Here is a 14,466-nt window from a genome sequence, read left to right as displayed (position 1 = left end):
TATACGGATCGATTTTTCATTATATTTAGATTTATAAAGTGCCAATATACCGCTGGTATTATTTTAACATTTCTATTTTATTATTTAAATCATACCCCCAAAATAAATTGCTTCTTGAGTATAAATGGAAAATAATTGTATTGTGGTGAAGCTTTAACAAAACGTATACAATTTGAGTATAAATAATCTACAGGCTATTCGGTATAAAACGTATTTTTCAAGTTGGTAAAAATGGGTATATGATTGACTACTAAGTATTCACTGCCTCCGAAAGGGCAAAAGCATGTAAGTTCGGTAGGATGATCCAAGCAGCGGCCAATCAGCGGATCCGGACTTAGTTCGCCTGCATCGGTTCTACTAATTGGTTCGTCATTTTAGAAGAAAAATTTAGCGGATCAAAGTCGTACAAAATAACTTTTACTGTTATTGCCTTTATACTAGGCTTGTTTACATAAAGAAAGATTAATGCCAAAATACTGAAATTGCCGAGTCATTATGGTGTCATCGGATGGGATTGGGCTAAAACCCTTTTCTTCAAATCTAAATCGAGGAAAGTGGGAAAAACCCTCGGACTATTTATTTGCCTGCTTTGGACTAGCTCTCAAAATGGATATATTTGTAGACACATATTGGTTTTATTTCGATACGGGTAGTAAGTACACGGAAATTTAAATAATAATATATATAAACAATACAATTAAAAGGTTTCAAGGCTAGCCTAATCTATTAGGGGCGTTACGCTGTAAATGATATTTCTCTAAACTGAACTTTCACATGGCACAATGATTTTTCAGCCTAAATAAGTATTTTGCATGCTTAATGTATTATGAAGCTTTACTGAAATTGAATTTAACTTAATAAACACGAAAAAGAATAAGAGTCATTAGCCAAGAGTTATTTAGCCATATCTTATTATTGACTACCATTTTAAAAAATAATTGAAATGAATGTCAAGTTTTAATAAAACTTAGCACTTGAAAATATTTATGTATTAGCTGAAAGATTTATTGCCATGGAATTTTTTCATCTTTTAAATATCTCTTCATTTTATTTAGTTTTTGCAATGCTGCCGCATTTTTTGTATATGGTGATCTATTTGGTTCCCATTATGGTCGTTCACTCGTTTATGGGCCAGTTTTCCAGCAGTGGCTTTATCTCCGCCTTTCGTTTATCCCCTTGTTTCAAAGGTGAGCACCCTTAAGAAGATATTTTATTTTTAAGGCTTTATATTTTATATTTCAGGCATGGGATATGTCAGCGTTTTCCTGACCATCTCCATGCTTATTTACTATAGCATTTTTGCTGCTGTTCCGCTTCTCTTCATTATCAACTCTTTTCGGCCCACTCTACCTTGGAGTTGTGAAGGCTTAAAGACATGGCACAATGAATCCCTTGGGCAATCGACTGTAGGTAAATTTTCTAAAAAAATTAATACAGAAATAATATTTTTTCGATACTTTCAGACGTGTAATCTGACAGAGATTGCGAACACATTTCAGATCGATAACGAAACAAGCTTTGAATTAACAATTTTTTATATCCCTTCTGTACTCTACTTTCAGTAAGTATATATTGCTCCCAAATTAAAATCTCTCTAAATATAATTAATTTTATTTCGTTTTTTTTTTACAGGAACCATTTTGAAACATTGAAAGACGATAGATCGCTCTACAGTATGGACTATGAGCTATCCTGGCACTTCGTGGGTCTTTTTGCTCTGGCTTGGGCAATGATTGCCATTATATTCCATAATTTCTCAGAGACCGTCAAGTTTGGAAAATTTATACGTAACATGGTTATTGGGACCCTAGTTCTCCTTTTAGTGTGTTTTGTGCGCTTTTTATATCTTCCAGGAGTACATTTGGGAGACATAATAGATAGGAATCTTGATGCAGATAGCATGGCTATGGGAGCTACGTCGACATTTGTCTTGGTTCTACATGCTTTTGGAGCTGGCTGGGGCAGCGTGATAGCCCTCTCCAGTTTTAATGGCTTCAAGACCAACATAATGTCATATAGTTGGGTTATTTCCTGCGGACAGATCTTCATTTACATAATGTTTGGCTTGGTTTCCCTTATGCTACACCACTACTTCAATGGTAATCAACATCATAAGTTTTCCTGAAATAATAAACCAATACTCAAGAATCAAGATAGGATTTTTTAACTATTTTATTTCGCCAGAGTTTTTTGAAGATTTTGTAAATCAGATTAATACTAGACATAAACATTCTATTTATAATTTCAGTGATCACAGATACTTCCTTTAACAATTATGTTCTGAAGCATTGGGTGTTGTTTTTGTCTAGTGCTTCTGCCTTGTCTTCATTGGGTTGGCCGAATATGTGGACTTTTGTTTACTATACTATGTTATTAATGGCAGCTCTTATTGTGATGGTGAGTATAATTTGTAAAATATTATGTTGTTACCAATAACGAAACAGCAGAAGCTTAGCCTATTATTCTGTTTATCCGCAAACTATTTTTTTGGTTTACCAGGAAAACTTTTAAAACTATTTTTTTATTATTTTTTATTGCAGACGACACAAATATTCACTGTGCTACAAAGTTTGTTTGATGAATTTGATGAACTTAGTATGAGAAAACAGGAGGTAACCTTTGGCCTAATTGGTGCCCTTGCATTTAGTTCGTTTTTTTTTTGCACAAATGTAAGTACATATTTAATAAATTTACAATATATAAACAAAAAAATATAATGATTTAAGTCTATTTAGGGGTATCTTAAAAAGTCTCAAAAACAAGGGCTTTAATTTCTACTTCCGTATTGTTAAAACGAAAATCTTTCTTGCAGCATGGCATAATACATTTTGCCGCATTGAGTCTTGATGCTATTTTCTCACAAACTCTGCTCCATTTAATGCTCCTCTTCGTGGTTTTGTGGATATACGGCCGAAAACGTTTCCAGCGGGATATTGAGTTCATGTTGGGTAAACAGATTCCCTCCTGGAAGATATTTATTCTCCGCTTCGTGGCTCCAATCATTTTAGTCATTTGTCTGGTTCGTTATGAACTTACATTTGGCGTTACATTAATTCTTAGCGCTTCCTTACTAGCTGGCTGCTGTGTCCGTTGCGGAGCACACCCACTTCCCAGCAGTGGTCCTCTGGATGTCCATTATACTGGTGGGGTTACCCATTCTGGCAATTCCTGGCTACGGATTCTTCTACCTTTCCCAGAGCCCCGGCACCTATCGCGACCGCTTGAGACGCATCTGTCAACCCACCGATTGGTACCCGGTTGAGATGGAGTATCGCCAGCAGTACGAGGAAGCTTTAGGAAACAGTGAGATGATCCACCAGATGTTCCAGGTTACCGAGAGTGTGAACTAAGTAGTAATTCAAAAGTACAAGGTATAAAACATATATCCCTATCCCTGTTGCTATTGTAAGTAAGTAAATTAAAAATAAATATTCAAATATGTATGCATATATTTTTTTTGCAAGGAAAATTGCATAATTTTATTTTTTCATATATTACACTAGCTTACAGTTAAAATGCCCCAAGGAGGATGATGGTAGTACCTGGTAGAGTTGGACACCTAGATCACACAGAAGAAGACTAAAAACTTTTAAATGGATAAGTTTTTTAAAAGAAAAGTTTTTTTTCGAGTTGCGCTTAACCAATTTAGGTGATATTTGTATGTTTTAGTTTATAACTATAATTTCACCCTTTAATTTTGCCGAATAAATGGATTAATAAATGGTAAAATGGGTTTATATGAACTCTACTAACGCCTGTAAACCCAATGTTTGCTTCAGTCTAGTGTTTAAATTGTATTTTATTTTATTTGTCAATATCTATAGATTGTCAAATGTTGATTAAATCGGACCATAAGTTAATGAATGAAATTGGTTAGCTGAGTAATGGGTATCTAGTAAACGAGCCACTCGACAATAGCGTTCCCTATTGCCTTAACTTTCTTTCTTAGTTTTTGGAATATTGACATACTTTGTGTTTATAGTAATTTATTTTGAGCATAAAAATGCTATCATAACTTAAATAAGAAAAACTGTTCTTGCCGCAGCAGGATAGTTTCTATAGTCTCTAATAACTTTGAGGACTGTAGGCTTAAAAAATTAACCAAAAAATGTTCAGTGTCACATAATAACTAGATTTTAAGTGTTTCGGAATAAATAAAAAAATATGTGTTACAAAGTTTACTGCTTGTTCGGTATAAAACCGTCTATCTTTATTTTAAAAAAATGTAGTTGGCAGAGATTTCTGTGACACCCCGGAATATAATAAGTAGTTGAGCATCTCTGTCTCATGCAATGAGCTAAGCAGCGACTTGCAGTCGGGTTCGGATTCAGTTCGCAGACGACGGCTCTACTAATAAGTCTGTCTATTCAAAGTAAGACGCTCGTGAATCGTTAATAAAAATAATAATAGTACTGGCATCATTGTGCAAAACCATATTACTTTTTTAAATATAAAAGCGTTTTAAGAATAGCCTTCCATATTGGCTGACTGATATTTCTGTTGCAACATGGTTCATGGCACTGGCCAAAAGCCCTTTTCCCCCGATCTCAATCGGGGGAAGTGGGAAAGACCTACGGACTATATATTTGCTTGCTTTGGATTAGCTCTAAAGTTGGATTTCTTTGATTTTTCATATGGTTTGCACTTCGAATTGGGCGGTAAGTAATATTATCCCTATATCCCTATATTATATGACGAATTAGCTCCGGGGTGAGCTTAATCTTCTAGGGGCGTTGCGCTTTTGATGGGATTAGTGTACGACATATGACAAATTTACTCATAGCACACATAAGACCACTTAAATCTTTCGAGGTTGTTGTGCACTTAATTGATTTATGAACGAAAACTGATAGGACCCGTGTCTTAATACTTAAATATATTAGCATTAACAAACAAGTACCAAACTATTTTTTTTATCTTTTTCCTTTCTTAGTTCTTGGAGTATTAATATACTTTGTGTATATGGTAATTTATTTGGCTCCAATCATATTCGTTCATTCCTTCATTGGCCAGTTCTCCAGCAGCGGCTTTATCTCTGCTTTTCGCCTGTCGCCTTTTTTCAAAGGTAAGTTCCTAAAACAATTATATGAAAATAAATGTATTATATTGAAATTTGATTTAAAGGCATGGGATACGTCAGCGTTTTTCTAAGTATCTCAATGCTCATTTACTATAGCGCTTACGCTGCTATTCCGCTTTTGTTTATAATAAACTCTTTGCGACCCACTCTACCTTGGAGTTGTGAAGGCTTAAAATCTTGGTTTAATGAGACCTCTGGACGATTGACAGTAGGAAATTTGTGTAAACAAACCTTATTCAAAAATTATCAATTTTCTTTTTTCGTAAAGATATGTAATGGGACAAATAATGGGGTGTACTCAAGAATTCAAAACTGCACAGATAAGATGGAACTTAATGTACCTTCCGTGCTTTACTTTTTGTAAGTACGATAAGATTGATTTTAAGGTTTCATATTTTGAATTTCCTCTTTATACCCTTGCAGAAGGCACTATAAATGGAGTCAGAAGTATATATTTTTTATTGATTCGCATATATAGACTAGTCAGTCAGAAAACGGAAAAACGAAAAACTTTATAATATGGCAACATTCTATATTTTTCCTTTTACAAATATGATGTTACTTTTTTATAAATTAAAAAAAAATGTTTAAAAAAAAATTGGTTAGATAAATCATATAGATTTCATAGAAACTGTCAGTCCATTTATACATAAATCTTCCGCAGTTATGCGGTTATTATATTGACTTAGAGTTATTTTAGTTGCATGAGTTTTAGCTCTAACTGCAAGGGTATATAAACGCTTGTCTAAGTTATCTTTTTTTCTTTTATTTTGAAAATGTATGACAATTTTTTATATCTACTGCCTACTTTAATTTTGTAGCCATCAATATGAACGTTTGCGAGATAACGGAAATGCAAATACTAAGGATGAATATGAACTATCCTGGAATTTTGTTAGCCTCTTCGCTCTAGTTTGGGCCGTGATCGCATTCGTTTTTTATAAATTTCCGGAGACGGCGAAGTTTGGAAAATTTATACGCTACATGGTCATTGGGACACTGATTCTTCTTTTAGTGTGCTTCGTGCGCTTCCTCTTTCTTCCAGGAGGTCTTTCGTGGATGGACAGATATGCAACTCCAAAATCAAGTGATTGGTTCGAAAGTTTCTATTCAACATTTCTCATTGCTATGCAGGCGTTTGGAGCTGGCTGGGGCAGTGTGATAGCCCTGTCCAGTTTTAATGGGTTCAAAACCGACATAATGTCGTACAGTTGGATTATTTCCTTTGGGCAAATCTTTATTTACATTATGTTTGGCTTGGTTTCCTTCATGGTGGAACACTATTTCACAGGTAAACACTAGTTACGATTATGTACCATTTTCGATTAAGATTTTATTTACGGTTTCAGAGCTTTCTGAAGCTTCAGATAAAATAAGAGTAGTCAACCTTTGGGGGATGATTTTGTCTAGTGCCAGTGCTTTGTCCACCTTGAGCTGGCCAAACTTGTGGACTATCATTTACTATACTACGTTATTAATGGCTGCTGTCATTTTGATGGTGAGTACATTAAACTAATTTTATATTTCATTTAGCGGAATCATATATACACACGTATTGTTAAAAGTTCCTAGCCTTTCGTAACCGTTCTTAGCGCTATATAAAATAATAAATGTGTATATTTTTTCATTGCAGACGACGCAAATATTCACCGTCTTACAAAGTTTGTTTGATGAGTTTGAAGAACTTAGAGTGAGAAAACGGGAGGTTACGTTTGGCTTTATTGGTGGGCTTGCACTCTGTTCCATTTTTGTGTGCACAAATGTAAGTACCTAATATTTCTAAGGCTAATAAAATGTAACTTTAAGTCCTTCGACTTTTTTTAAACAGTGTCTAATTCCTTTCCTTTACATTTCAGCATGGTATCGTTTTCTTTTTTACTTTCTTAGCTGATTCCATTTTCTCAAATTGTTTGCTCCATTTACTACTTCTTTTGGTTGTTTTGTGGATATACGGCCGAAAACGTTTCCAGCGGGATATTAAATTCATGTTGGGACAACCGTATTCCTCCTGGAAGATTTTCATACTCGGCTTCATAGCTCCAATGTGTTTTGTAATTTGTCTGGTTTGTTATAAACTAATTTTTCCTCTTTCACTTTTAGTTTATATTCATACTTTTTGTTATAGCCCATTGGAATTGATTGGTCCTTACATAATCACTCTTGGGTCTCACTAGAATTCCACGTGATGAGCATTATTGTGCTGTGGTTACCCATTCTGGCAATACCTGGAATCGGACTTTACTACCTTTCCCAAAGCACTGGAACATTCTACGATCGCTTCAGACGCACCTGTCGACCCACTGAATGGTATCCGGTTGAGATGGAGCACCACCAGAAGTACGAAGAAGTTGTTGGAAACACTGAGATGACCCACCAACTTTTAGGGGTTTCCGAGGATGTAAACTAAGTAGTAATACAATAGTACAAGATATAGAAAATATATTTAGCCCAAGGACTAAGTAGCGACAAAGTCATAACCATGTTGCTTTAGTTTTAAACTTTAGGGAAACAGTATGTAAATAAAAAAAATATAAAAATGTGTTTAGATATGAACAATATTTATTTATTGAACATACTGTTCAATAAATATATACATACTGTTGCTTAAGTTTTAAACTTTAGGGAAACAGTATGTAAATAAAGGAAATATAAAAATGTATGTAGATATGAACAATATTTTTTTATTGAACATACTTTTTTGCAAAAAAAAAACGAATTTAATCATTTGATTTTTAGCCCCCACGAATGATTTTTGAAAATGTCATCACAAATGTCAGTTATGTCAGAATTTAGCGGTGATACGATACTGCTTTTGAAAATCCGCAACGTGTTTATAAAAATTGTCTTGTCTTTCTAAATCACTTGTAACCATCGGATGATTACTGTAGATTTTCATTTCTTGGTGTACATATATATCGCCCACCCACAAGGACGTCTTTTATTTTTCATAACATATTATTAAATGTAACTGGTAACAAGAAAGGAAGTTAAATTCGGCAAGCCGAAGATTGATACCCTTGCAGTTATAATTATTAAATTTAAAAATACAAAAAATAATATTTCCAATAGTCCGAATAGATAATATGTCAAAAAACATCGAAGCTATAATTTGTTTCATATTATTTTTCCACCAATTTTCCGATCGTTCCTATGGCAGCTATATGATATAGTCGTCCGATTTTAATAAAATTAAATTCGAAATTCAGAACTAATTAAAAAATGTTATTTCCAAGCGTAGAAGGTTATATGTTAAAAAGCACCAAAGATATAATTAAAAAAAAATTTTTTTTTCCGATTATTCCAATGGGAGCTATAAGATATAGTTGTCCATCTGCTTCCGACTTATATACTACCTGCAATAGAAACAAGACTTTATACGTTAAACAAGGAAGAACGCTATAGTCAAGTACCACGACTATCAGATACCCCTTACTCAGCTTAAGGGACCAAAGGGAAATGGAGATATGCAAGCAGCGGAGCGAGATTGAAATGCGCCACCTACACGCGATCTCAATATATGGTTATGTGGGCGGTAGACAGATTTAAGCGTTATGCGCGTTAGAGTGGGCGTGGCAAACTTTTTTTGGATCAATCGATAGGTATTCACGAGACCAATACATTTCAGTTAAAATTTTGTATGTAGCATGAAAATTGTGGGTGCGACAGGTTTGGGCAGCTTGTGGGCGTTAGAGTGGGCGTGGCATACTCGCGCAACAAACTTGCGCTGCGTACAAGGCTACGGAATCCAATACTGAGATCCCAATTCTCTACCTTTGATAGTTTCCGAGATATCCTTGTTCGAATTTACGATTTTTTTAAGTTTGTGGGCGGTTTGTGGGCGTTAAAGTAGGCGTGGCACTCTGCTGAAACAAACTTGCGCTGCGCAGGAATCTCAGGAATCTGCATGCCTAATCCCAGTATTGTAGCTCTTATAGTTTCCTAGATCTCAGCGTTCATACGGACAGACGGACAGATCTAGTATACCCTTTTACTTTACGAGTAACGGGTATTAAAATGGCTTATATTATTTTCAGTTTAACTTTCTTTTTTAGCAGTAGGTCTTTTGACTTTCAGCACGACTGGATTAAAAGTAACGGAAAAACGTTCAGTTTCACAAAATATCTATTTTTGTGCTTCCGGAACAAATTTGCACTGTTTTTAAAAATGTCTGTTTTTAAGTCTACTGATTGGTTGGTATGAAACCGTTGGTAAGTGAATTGAAATAATTCAATTGGAAGAGATTTCTGTGACGCCCCGAAATATAATATGTAATTGAGCATCTCTGTCCCATGCGATGAGCTAAACAGCGACTTGCAGTCGGGTTCGAGTTCAGTTCGCAGACGACGGCTCTACTAATAAGTCTGTCTATTCAAAGTAAAACGCTCGTGGATCGTTAATAAAAATAATAATAGTACTGGCATTATCGTGCAAAACCACAGTACTTTTTCAAATATAAAAAAGTTTTAAAAATAGCCTTCCATATTAACTGACAGATATTTCTGTTGCAACATGGTTCATGGCACTGGCCAAAAGCCCTTTTCCCCCGATCTCAATCGGGGGAAGTGGGAAAGACCTACGGACTATATATTTGCCAGTGTAGGATTAGCTCTGAAGTTGGATGTCTTTGATTTTACATATTATTCGCACTACGATTTGGGCAGTAAGTAAAACAATTATGAAACGCTATCCCTATATTATATGGCGAATAAGCTCCAGGGTTAGCTTAATCTTTTTAGGGGCGTTGCGCTTTTGATGGTTTTACTGTATGGCATGTGACAAAATTGCTCATAACATACGTAGGACCACTTGAATCTTTCGAGGTAGTATTGCACTTAATTTATTAAGTAACGAAAAGACACGTGTCATAATTTTTAAATATATAATAATAAGCAAATGAAGCTTCTGATTTATTTTTAGGTCACTATTCTTGCACTTTTAGGGCAATTAATACTAAGCAATTTTTATACCCGTTACTCGTAGAGTAAAAGGGTATACTAGATTCGTCGGAAAGTATGTAACAGGCAGAAGGAAGCGTTTCCGACCCCATAAAGTATATATATTCTTGATCAGGATCACTAGCCGAGTCGATCTAGCCATGTCCGTCTGTCCGTCTGTCCGTCTGTCCGTCTGTCCGGATGAACGCTGAGATCTCGGAAACTATGAGAGCTAGGCTATTGAGATTTGGCGAGCAGATTCCTGAGCTTCTTACGCAGCGCAAGTTTGTTTCAGTAGAGTGCCACGCCCACTCTAACGCCCACAAACCGCTTAAAACTGTGGCTCCTACAGTTTTGATGTTAGATAGAAAATTTTAACTGAAATGTATTAGTCTTGTCCATACCTATCGATTGACCCAAAAAAAATTTTTCTACGCCCACTCTAACGCCCACAAACCTCCCAAGAAAAAAAGCTATGACGTCAGAGCCAGACAGTGCGAAATGTTTTTACGCGTGTATGTGTGTGTATGTAAATAGTTGCCGGCCGAACTTAGCGGCAAAGAGAAAAGCACTGCCTTCGCTCAGAGAGAGCAAAGTGCGCGGCTAACTTATTCTATTGAACAATGAATTTGTCACGCGTACCCTAACGCACACAACGCTTAAATCTGTCTTCCGCCGGTAGGTGGCGCATTTAAATCTCGCTTTGCTGCTTGCATATCTCCATTTCCCTTTGGTCGCTTAAGCTGAGTAACGGGTATCTGATAGTCGAGGTACTCGACTATAGCGTTCTCCCTTGTTATTTTTGTATTCCCTCCTCAGTTCTTGGAATATTAATATACTTTGTGTATATGATCATTTATATGGTTCCAATCATATTCGTTCACTCCTTTATTGGCCAATTCTCGAGCAGCGGCTTTATATCTGCCTTTCGCCTTTTTTCAAAGGTAAGTCCCTTGAAGGAGTAAATTAAAATTCAATGTATAATATTTAAATTTGATGTTTAGGCATGGGATACGTCAGCGTCATTCTGAGCCTCTCAATGCTCATTTACTATAGTCTTTATGCTGCTATTCCGCTTTTGTTCATAATAAACTCTTTGCGACCCACTCTACCGTGGAGTTGTGAAGGCTTAAAATCGTGGTTTAATGAGACCTCTGGACGATCGACAGTAGGAAATTTGGGTAAACAAACCTTATTTAAAAATAATACAATTTGCTTGGTTCTTAAAGATATGTAATATGACAATTAGTGGGGAGTATTCTGAAAACCAAAACTACACAGATAAGAGGAAACTTTATGTACCTTCCGTGCTCTACTTTGAGTAAGTATGCAGTTATTTACTTTACATTTCTTTATTTATTCCCTTGCAGATGGTACTTTAGTTTCAGTCATATTTATGTATATATATTTTTGATCAGCATCAACATTCGTCCGTTCGTTTCTCTCACGCAAGCTCGTATTTAATTTTTTAAGATATTGGCAATTAGCTATCCCAATAGTCCTTTTTTCAAGTCGGATATTCTAGTCAGAAAGTCACTTATTATACCCTTAGATTGCAACGCAGTAAAAGAGACGTTTCCGACCCTATAAAGTATATACATATATTCATGATGAGCCTCACAAGACGAGTCGATCTAGCCATGTCCGTCTATCCGTGTGTCCGTCCGTCCGTCTGTCCCTTACTACGCCAACTAGTATCTCAGTTTTAAAACTGTCGGGATGAAACCTTTCTAGTCTTATTTATATTGCACGACTATCGGAAAAAAAACAAAAAATTTGTAATATGGGCTTTGTTGTTTTAGACATATTATCTTCTACTCTTAGGAATATAATTTTTTTTAATATTTCATAATTTGGAATAAATTCAACAATAAAATCGGACAACCAATGTGATTTTAATTTCATGACTAGCTTCAGCTAACCTCAGTTAGCTATCCCTCTTGTTGGATTTTAAAAAGTACTGACCATGAAAAACATGTCTCCTTTAATTTTGTAGCAATCTGTATGATAGCCTGCGAGAAAATGGAGATCCAAATATTAAGGACGACTATGAGTTATCTTCATATTTTGTTGCACTCTTTGCCCTAGTTTGGGCAGCGGTCGCATTTATTTTTTATACATTTTCGGAGACGGCGAAGCTTGGAAAATTTATACGCTACATGGTCATTGGGACACTGATTCTTCTTTTAGTGTGCTTTGTGCGCTTCCTCTTTCTTCCAGGAGGTCTTTCGTGGATGGACAGATATGCAACTCCAAAATCAAGTGATTGGTTCGAAAGTTTCTATTCAACATTTCTCATTGCTATGCAGGCGTTTGGAGCTGGCTGGGGCAGTGTGATAGCCCTGTCCAGTTTTAATGGGTTCAAAACCGACATAATGTCGTACAGTTGGATTATTTCCTTTGGGCAAATCTTTATTTACATTATGTTTGGCTTGGTTTCCTTCATGGTGGAACACTACTTCAAAGGTTATTACTATTTATATGTTTCATAATTTTTACTTAAGTTTTGATTTATAATTTCAGAGCTTTCTAAAGACTTAGATAAAACAGAAGTCATTAACGTTTGGGTGATGATTTTGTCTAGTGCCAGTGCTTTGTCCACCATGAGCTGGCCAAACTTGTGGACTATCATTTACTATACTACGTTGTTAATGGCTGCTGTCATTTTGATAGTAAGTATATTTATATAACTTTATATCTTAATCAGCGGAAACATACACACACATTATTAAACGAATTCAATTAACATTATAACTCGATAACAATTAATGAATAAATTAAATATTTCCAGAAGTTCCAGAACTTCCCTAAACGTTTATAAAATAAAATTCAAATAAATATTTTTTATCGCAGACAACTCAAATATTCACTATCCTACAAAGTTTGTTTGATGAGTTTGAGGAACTTAGAGTGAGAAAACAAGAGGTGACCTTTGGTCTTATTGGTGGACTTGCACTCTCTTCCATTTTCTTTTGCACAAATGTAGGTTGCAACATATCTAAGGTAATCAAACATAAGCTAATTCCCTTTCCTTATATTCCAGCACGGTATTATTTTCTTTACTATTTTCTATGGTGATTCCATTTTTTCGCACAGTTTGCTTCACTTACTGCTACTTTTGGTGGTTTTCTGGATCTACGGGCCAGAACGTTTCCAGCGGGACATTGAGTTTATGTTGGGTCAACCGTTTGCCTCCTGGAAGATTTTTATATTCCGCTTCATAGCTCCAATATTTTTTTTGTTTTGTCTGGTTTGTTATGGACTAATATATTATTTCAGTTTGAATTAATACTTTTAGTTATAGCCCATTGGAATTAAAAATTCCTTACATAATCACAATTGAGTCTCACTAGAATTCCACGTGATGTGCATTATTGTGCTGTGGTTACCCATTCTGGCAATACCTGGATTCGGACTTTACTACCTTTCCCAAAGCACTGGAACATTCTACGATCGCTTCAGACGCACCTGTCGACCCACTGAGTGGTATCCGGTTGAGATGGAGCACAACCAGAAGTACGAAGAAGTTGTAGGAAACACTGAGATGACCCACCAACTTTTACGGGTTTCCGAGGATGTGAACTAAGTAGTAATACAATAGTACAAAATATAAAAAATATATTTAGCCCAAGGACTAAGCAGCGACAAATTCTTATCCATGTTGCTTTAGTTTTTAATTTTAGTGTATGTGCATAAAAAATATATAAATATTGTGGGATTGGTCTGGCAACGCAGAGCAGCTGGTGGTAAAGACGAAATCTAAAACAAAACGACGTGGCAAGCCTGCCAAACTGAAAGACGAGAGAAGCATAAAGAATTCGCGAGACGAACGGAGAAGACGTGAAAAAACGACGCATTTGGTGAAAAGAGAAGACGAACACAAAAAGACGCAGACTAATCAGTTCAATCAAACCAATTTATAATACAAAAACTCATTCTAATTAATCTATAATAAATATAATAAATACAAAAAATATAATAACACAAGTGGGATCGCGTTTAAGTTATTTGGAAAGTAATTTCACAACCCAGTCCCACAATATATATGTATATATGAACGATATTTATTGAATAAGCTTTTTTGCAAAAAAAAGGATTTAATTATTTGATTTTTAGCCTCCATGAATGATTTTTGAAAATGTCATAACGAATGCTAGTTATGTCAGAATTAATTACAATACTGCTTTTTAAAATCTGCCACGTGCTTATAAAAATAGTCTTGTCTTTCTAAACGTAGAATCTAACCCAAACAGATTGCACAAGGACGTCTTATATTTTTCATAACATATTATTGAATGAAACTGGTTAAAACTAAGTACGGTTTCTAAAATATGTTTTTTACTTAGATTTAATATGCGGTAGCGGTATTAAAATGTGGACAGTCGGTCAATCGAGCAGTCAGTTTAGTCAGTCAGAGTTATAAAGTAGGGAATTTGAGGCAGCGCAAGTGCA

At 35.4% G+C, this 14,466-nt stretch overlaps 3 protein-coding genes across 5 annotated transcripts; all 3 read left to right on the top strand.

Annotated features, from left to right (window-relative positions):
* The first annotated feature begins 355 nt into the window (after positions 1 to 355).
* LOC119548566 (sodium- and chloride-dependent glycine transporter 2-like) lies at positions 356 to 3,576 on the top strand. 2 transcript variants are annotated; one of them, XM_037855882.1, is made up of 9 exons: positions 356 to 652; positions 1,056 to 1,187; positions 1,243 to 1,406; positions 1,464 to 1,561; positions 1,633 to 2,099; positions 2,249 to 2,397; positions 2,541 to 2,669; positions 2,813 to 3,019; positions 3,075 to 3,576. In XM_037855882.1, the coding sequence occupies exons 1-9, from the start codon at positions 496 to 498 to the stop codon at positions 3,348 to 3,350; spliced, it is 1,779 nt and encodes a 592-aa protein (XP_037711810.1). In that variant the 5' UTR covers positions 356 to 495; the 3' UTR covers positions 3,351 to 3,576. The 2 variants fall into 2 exon arrangements, with proteins under 2 accessions (XP_037711810.1, XP_037711811.1); XM_037855883.1 differs by lacking the exon at positions 356 to 652 and adding an exon at positions 668 to 742 and having other exon boundaries at positions 3,075 to 3,575.
* A 767-nt stretch (positions 3,577 to 4,343) lies between these two features.
* On the top strand, positions 4,344 to 7,644 carry LOC119548565 (sodium- and chloride-dependent neutral and basic amino acid transporter B(0+)-like). Of its 2 annotated transcripts, XM_037855881.1 has the most exons (9): positions 4,344 to 4,658; positions 4,934 to 5,065; positions 5,125 to 5,288; positions 5,349 to 5,440; positions 5,902 to 6,371; positions 6,430 to 6,578; positions 6,714 to 6,842; positions 6,937 to 7,143; positions 7,206 to 7,641. In XM_037855881.1, exons 1-9 carry the CDS (start codon positions 4,508 to 4,510, stop codon positions 7,485 to 7,487), a joined length of 1,776 nt encoding a protein of 591 aa, XP_037711809.1. In that variant the 5' UTR covers positions 4,344 to 4,507; the 3' UTR covers positions 7,488 to 7,641. The 2 variants fall into 2 exon arrangements, with proteins under 2 accessions (XP_037711809.1, XP_037711808.1); XM_037855880.1 differs by having other exon boundaries at positions 5,125 to 5,440; positions 7,206 to 7,644.
* A 1,781-nt stretch (positions 7,645 to 9,425) lies between these two features.
* Positions 9,426 to 13,631, top strand: LOC119546648 (sodium-dependent noradrenaline transporter-like). Its single transcript, XM_037853095.1, is given in 10 exon segments — positions 9,426 to 9,740; positions 10,834 to 10,941; positions 10,944 to 10,958; positions 11,019 to 11,182; positions 11,244 to 11,335; positions 12,011 to 12,480; positions 12,538 to 12,686; positions 12,868 to 12,996; positions 13,058 to 13,264; positions 13,319 to 13,631. Coding segments are annotated over 10 exon segments (1,767 nt in total). The 5' UTR covers positions 9,426 to 9,589; the 3' UTR covers positions 13,601 to 13,631.
* Positions 13,632 to 14,466: the final 835 nt, after the last annotated feature.

Source organism: Drosophila subpulchrella, chromosome 2L (assembly GCF_014743375.2).
Source record: "Drosophila subpulchrella strain 33 F10 #4 breed RU33 chromosome 2L, RU_Dsub_v1.1 Primary Assembly, whole genome shotgun sequence".
In the NCBI taxonomy this organism is placed as follows: domain Eukaryota; kingdom Metazoa; phylum Arthropoda; class Insecta; order Diptera; family Drosophilidae; genus Drosophila; species Drosophila subpulchrella.
This window is presented reverse-complemented; position numbering and strand designations above follow the sequence as displayed.

What these genes read in the sequence shown, in the direction of transcription:
- LOC119548565 (XM_037855880.1), top strand. Translation starts at nt 4,508, where the DNA reads ATGGTTCATGGCACTGGCCAAAAGCCCTTTTCCCCCGATCTCAATCGG. An exon ending in CCTGTCGCCTTTTTTCAAAG is followed by an intron (nt 5,066 to 5,124) that starts GTAAGTTCCTAA and finishes TTTGATTTAAAG; the next exon opens with GCATGGGATACGTCAGCGTT. An exon ending in TGTGTTTTGTAATTTGTCTG is followed by an intron (nt 7,144 to 7,205) that starts GTTTGTTATAAA and finishes TTTTTGTTATAG; the next exon opens with CCCATTGGAATTGATTGGTC.
- LOC119548566 (XM_037855882.1), top strand. Translation starts at nt 496, where the DNA reads ATGGTGTCATCGGATGGGATTGGGCTAAAACCCTTTTCTTCAAATCTA. An exon ending in GTTTTATTTCGATACGGGTA is followed by an intron (nt 653 to 1,055) that starts GTAAGTACACGG and finishes CATTTTATTTAG; the next exon opens with TTTTTGCAATGCTGCCGCAT. An exon ending in GCTACACCACTACTTCAATG is followed by an intron (nt 2,100 to 2,248) that starts GTAATCAACATC and finishes TTATAATTTCAG; the next exon opens with TGATCACAGATACTTCCTTT.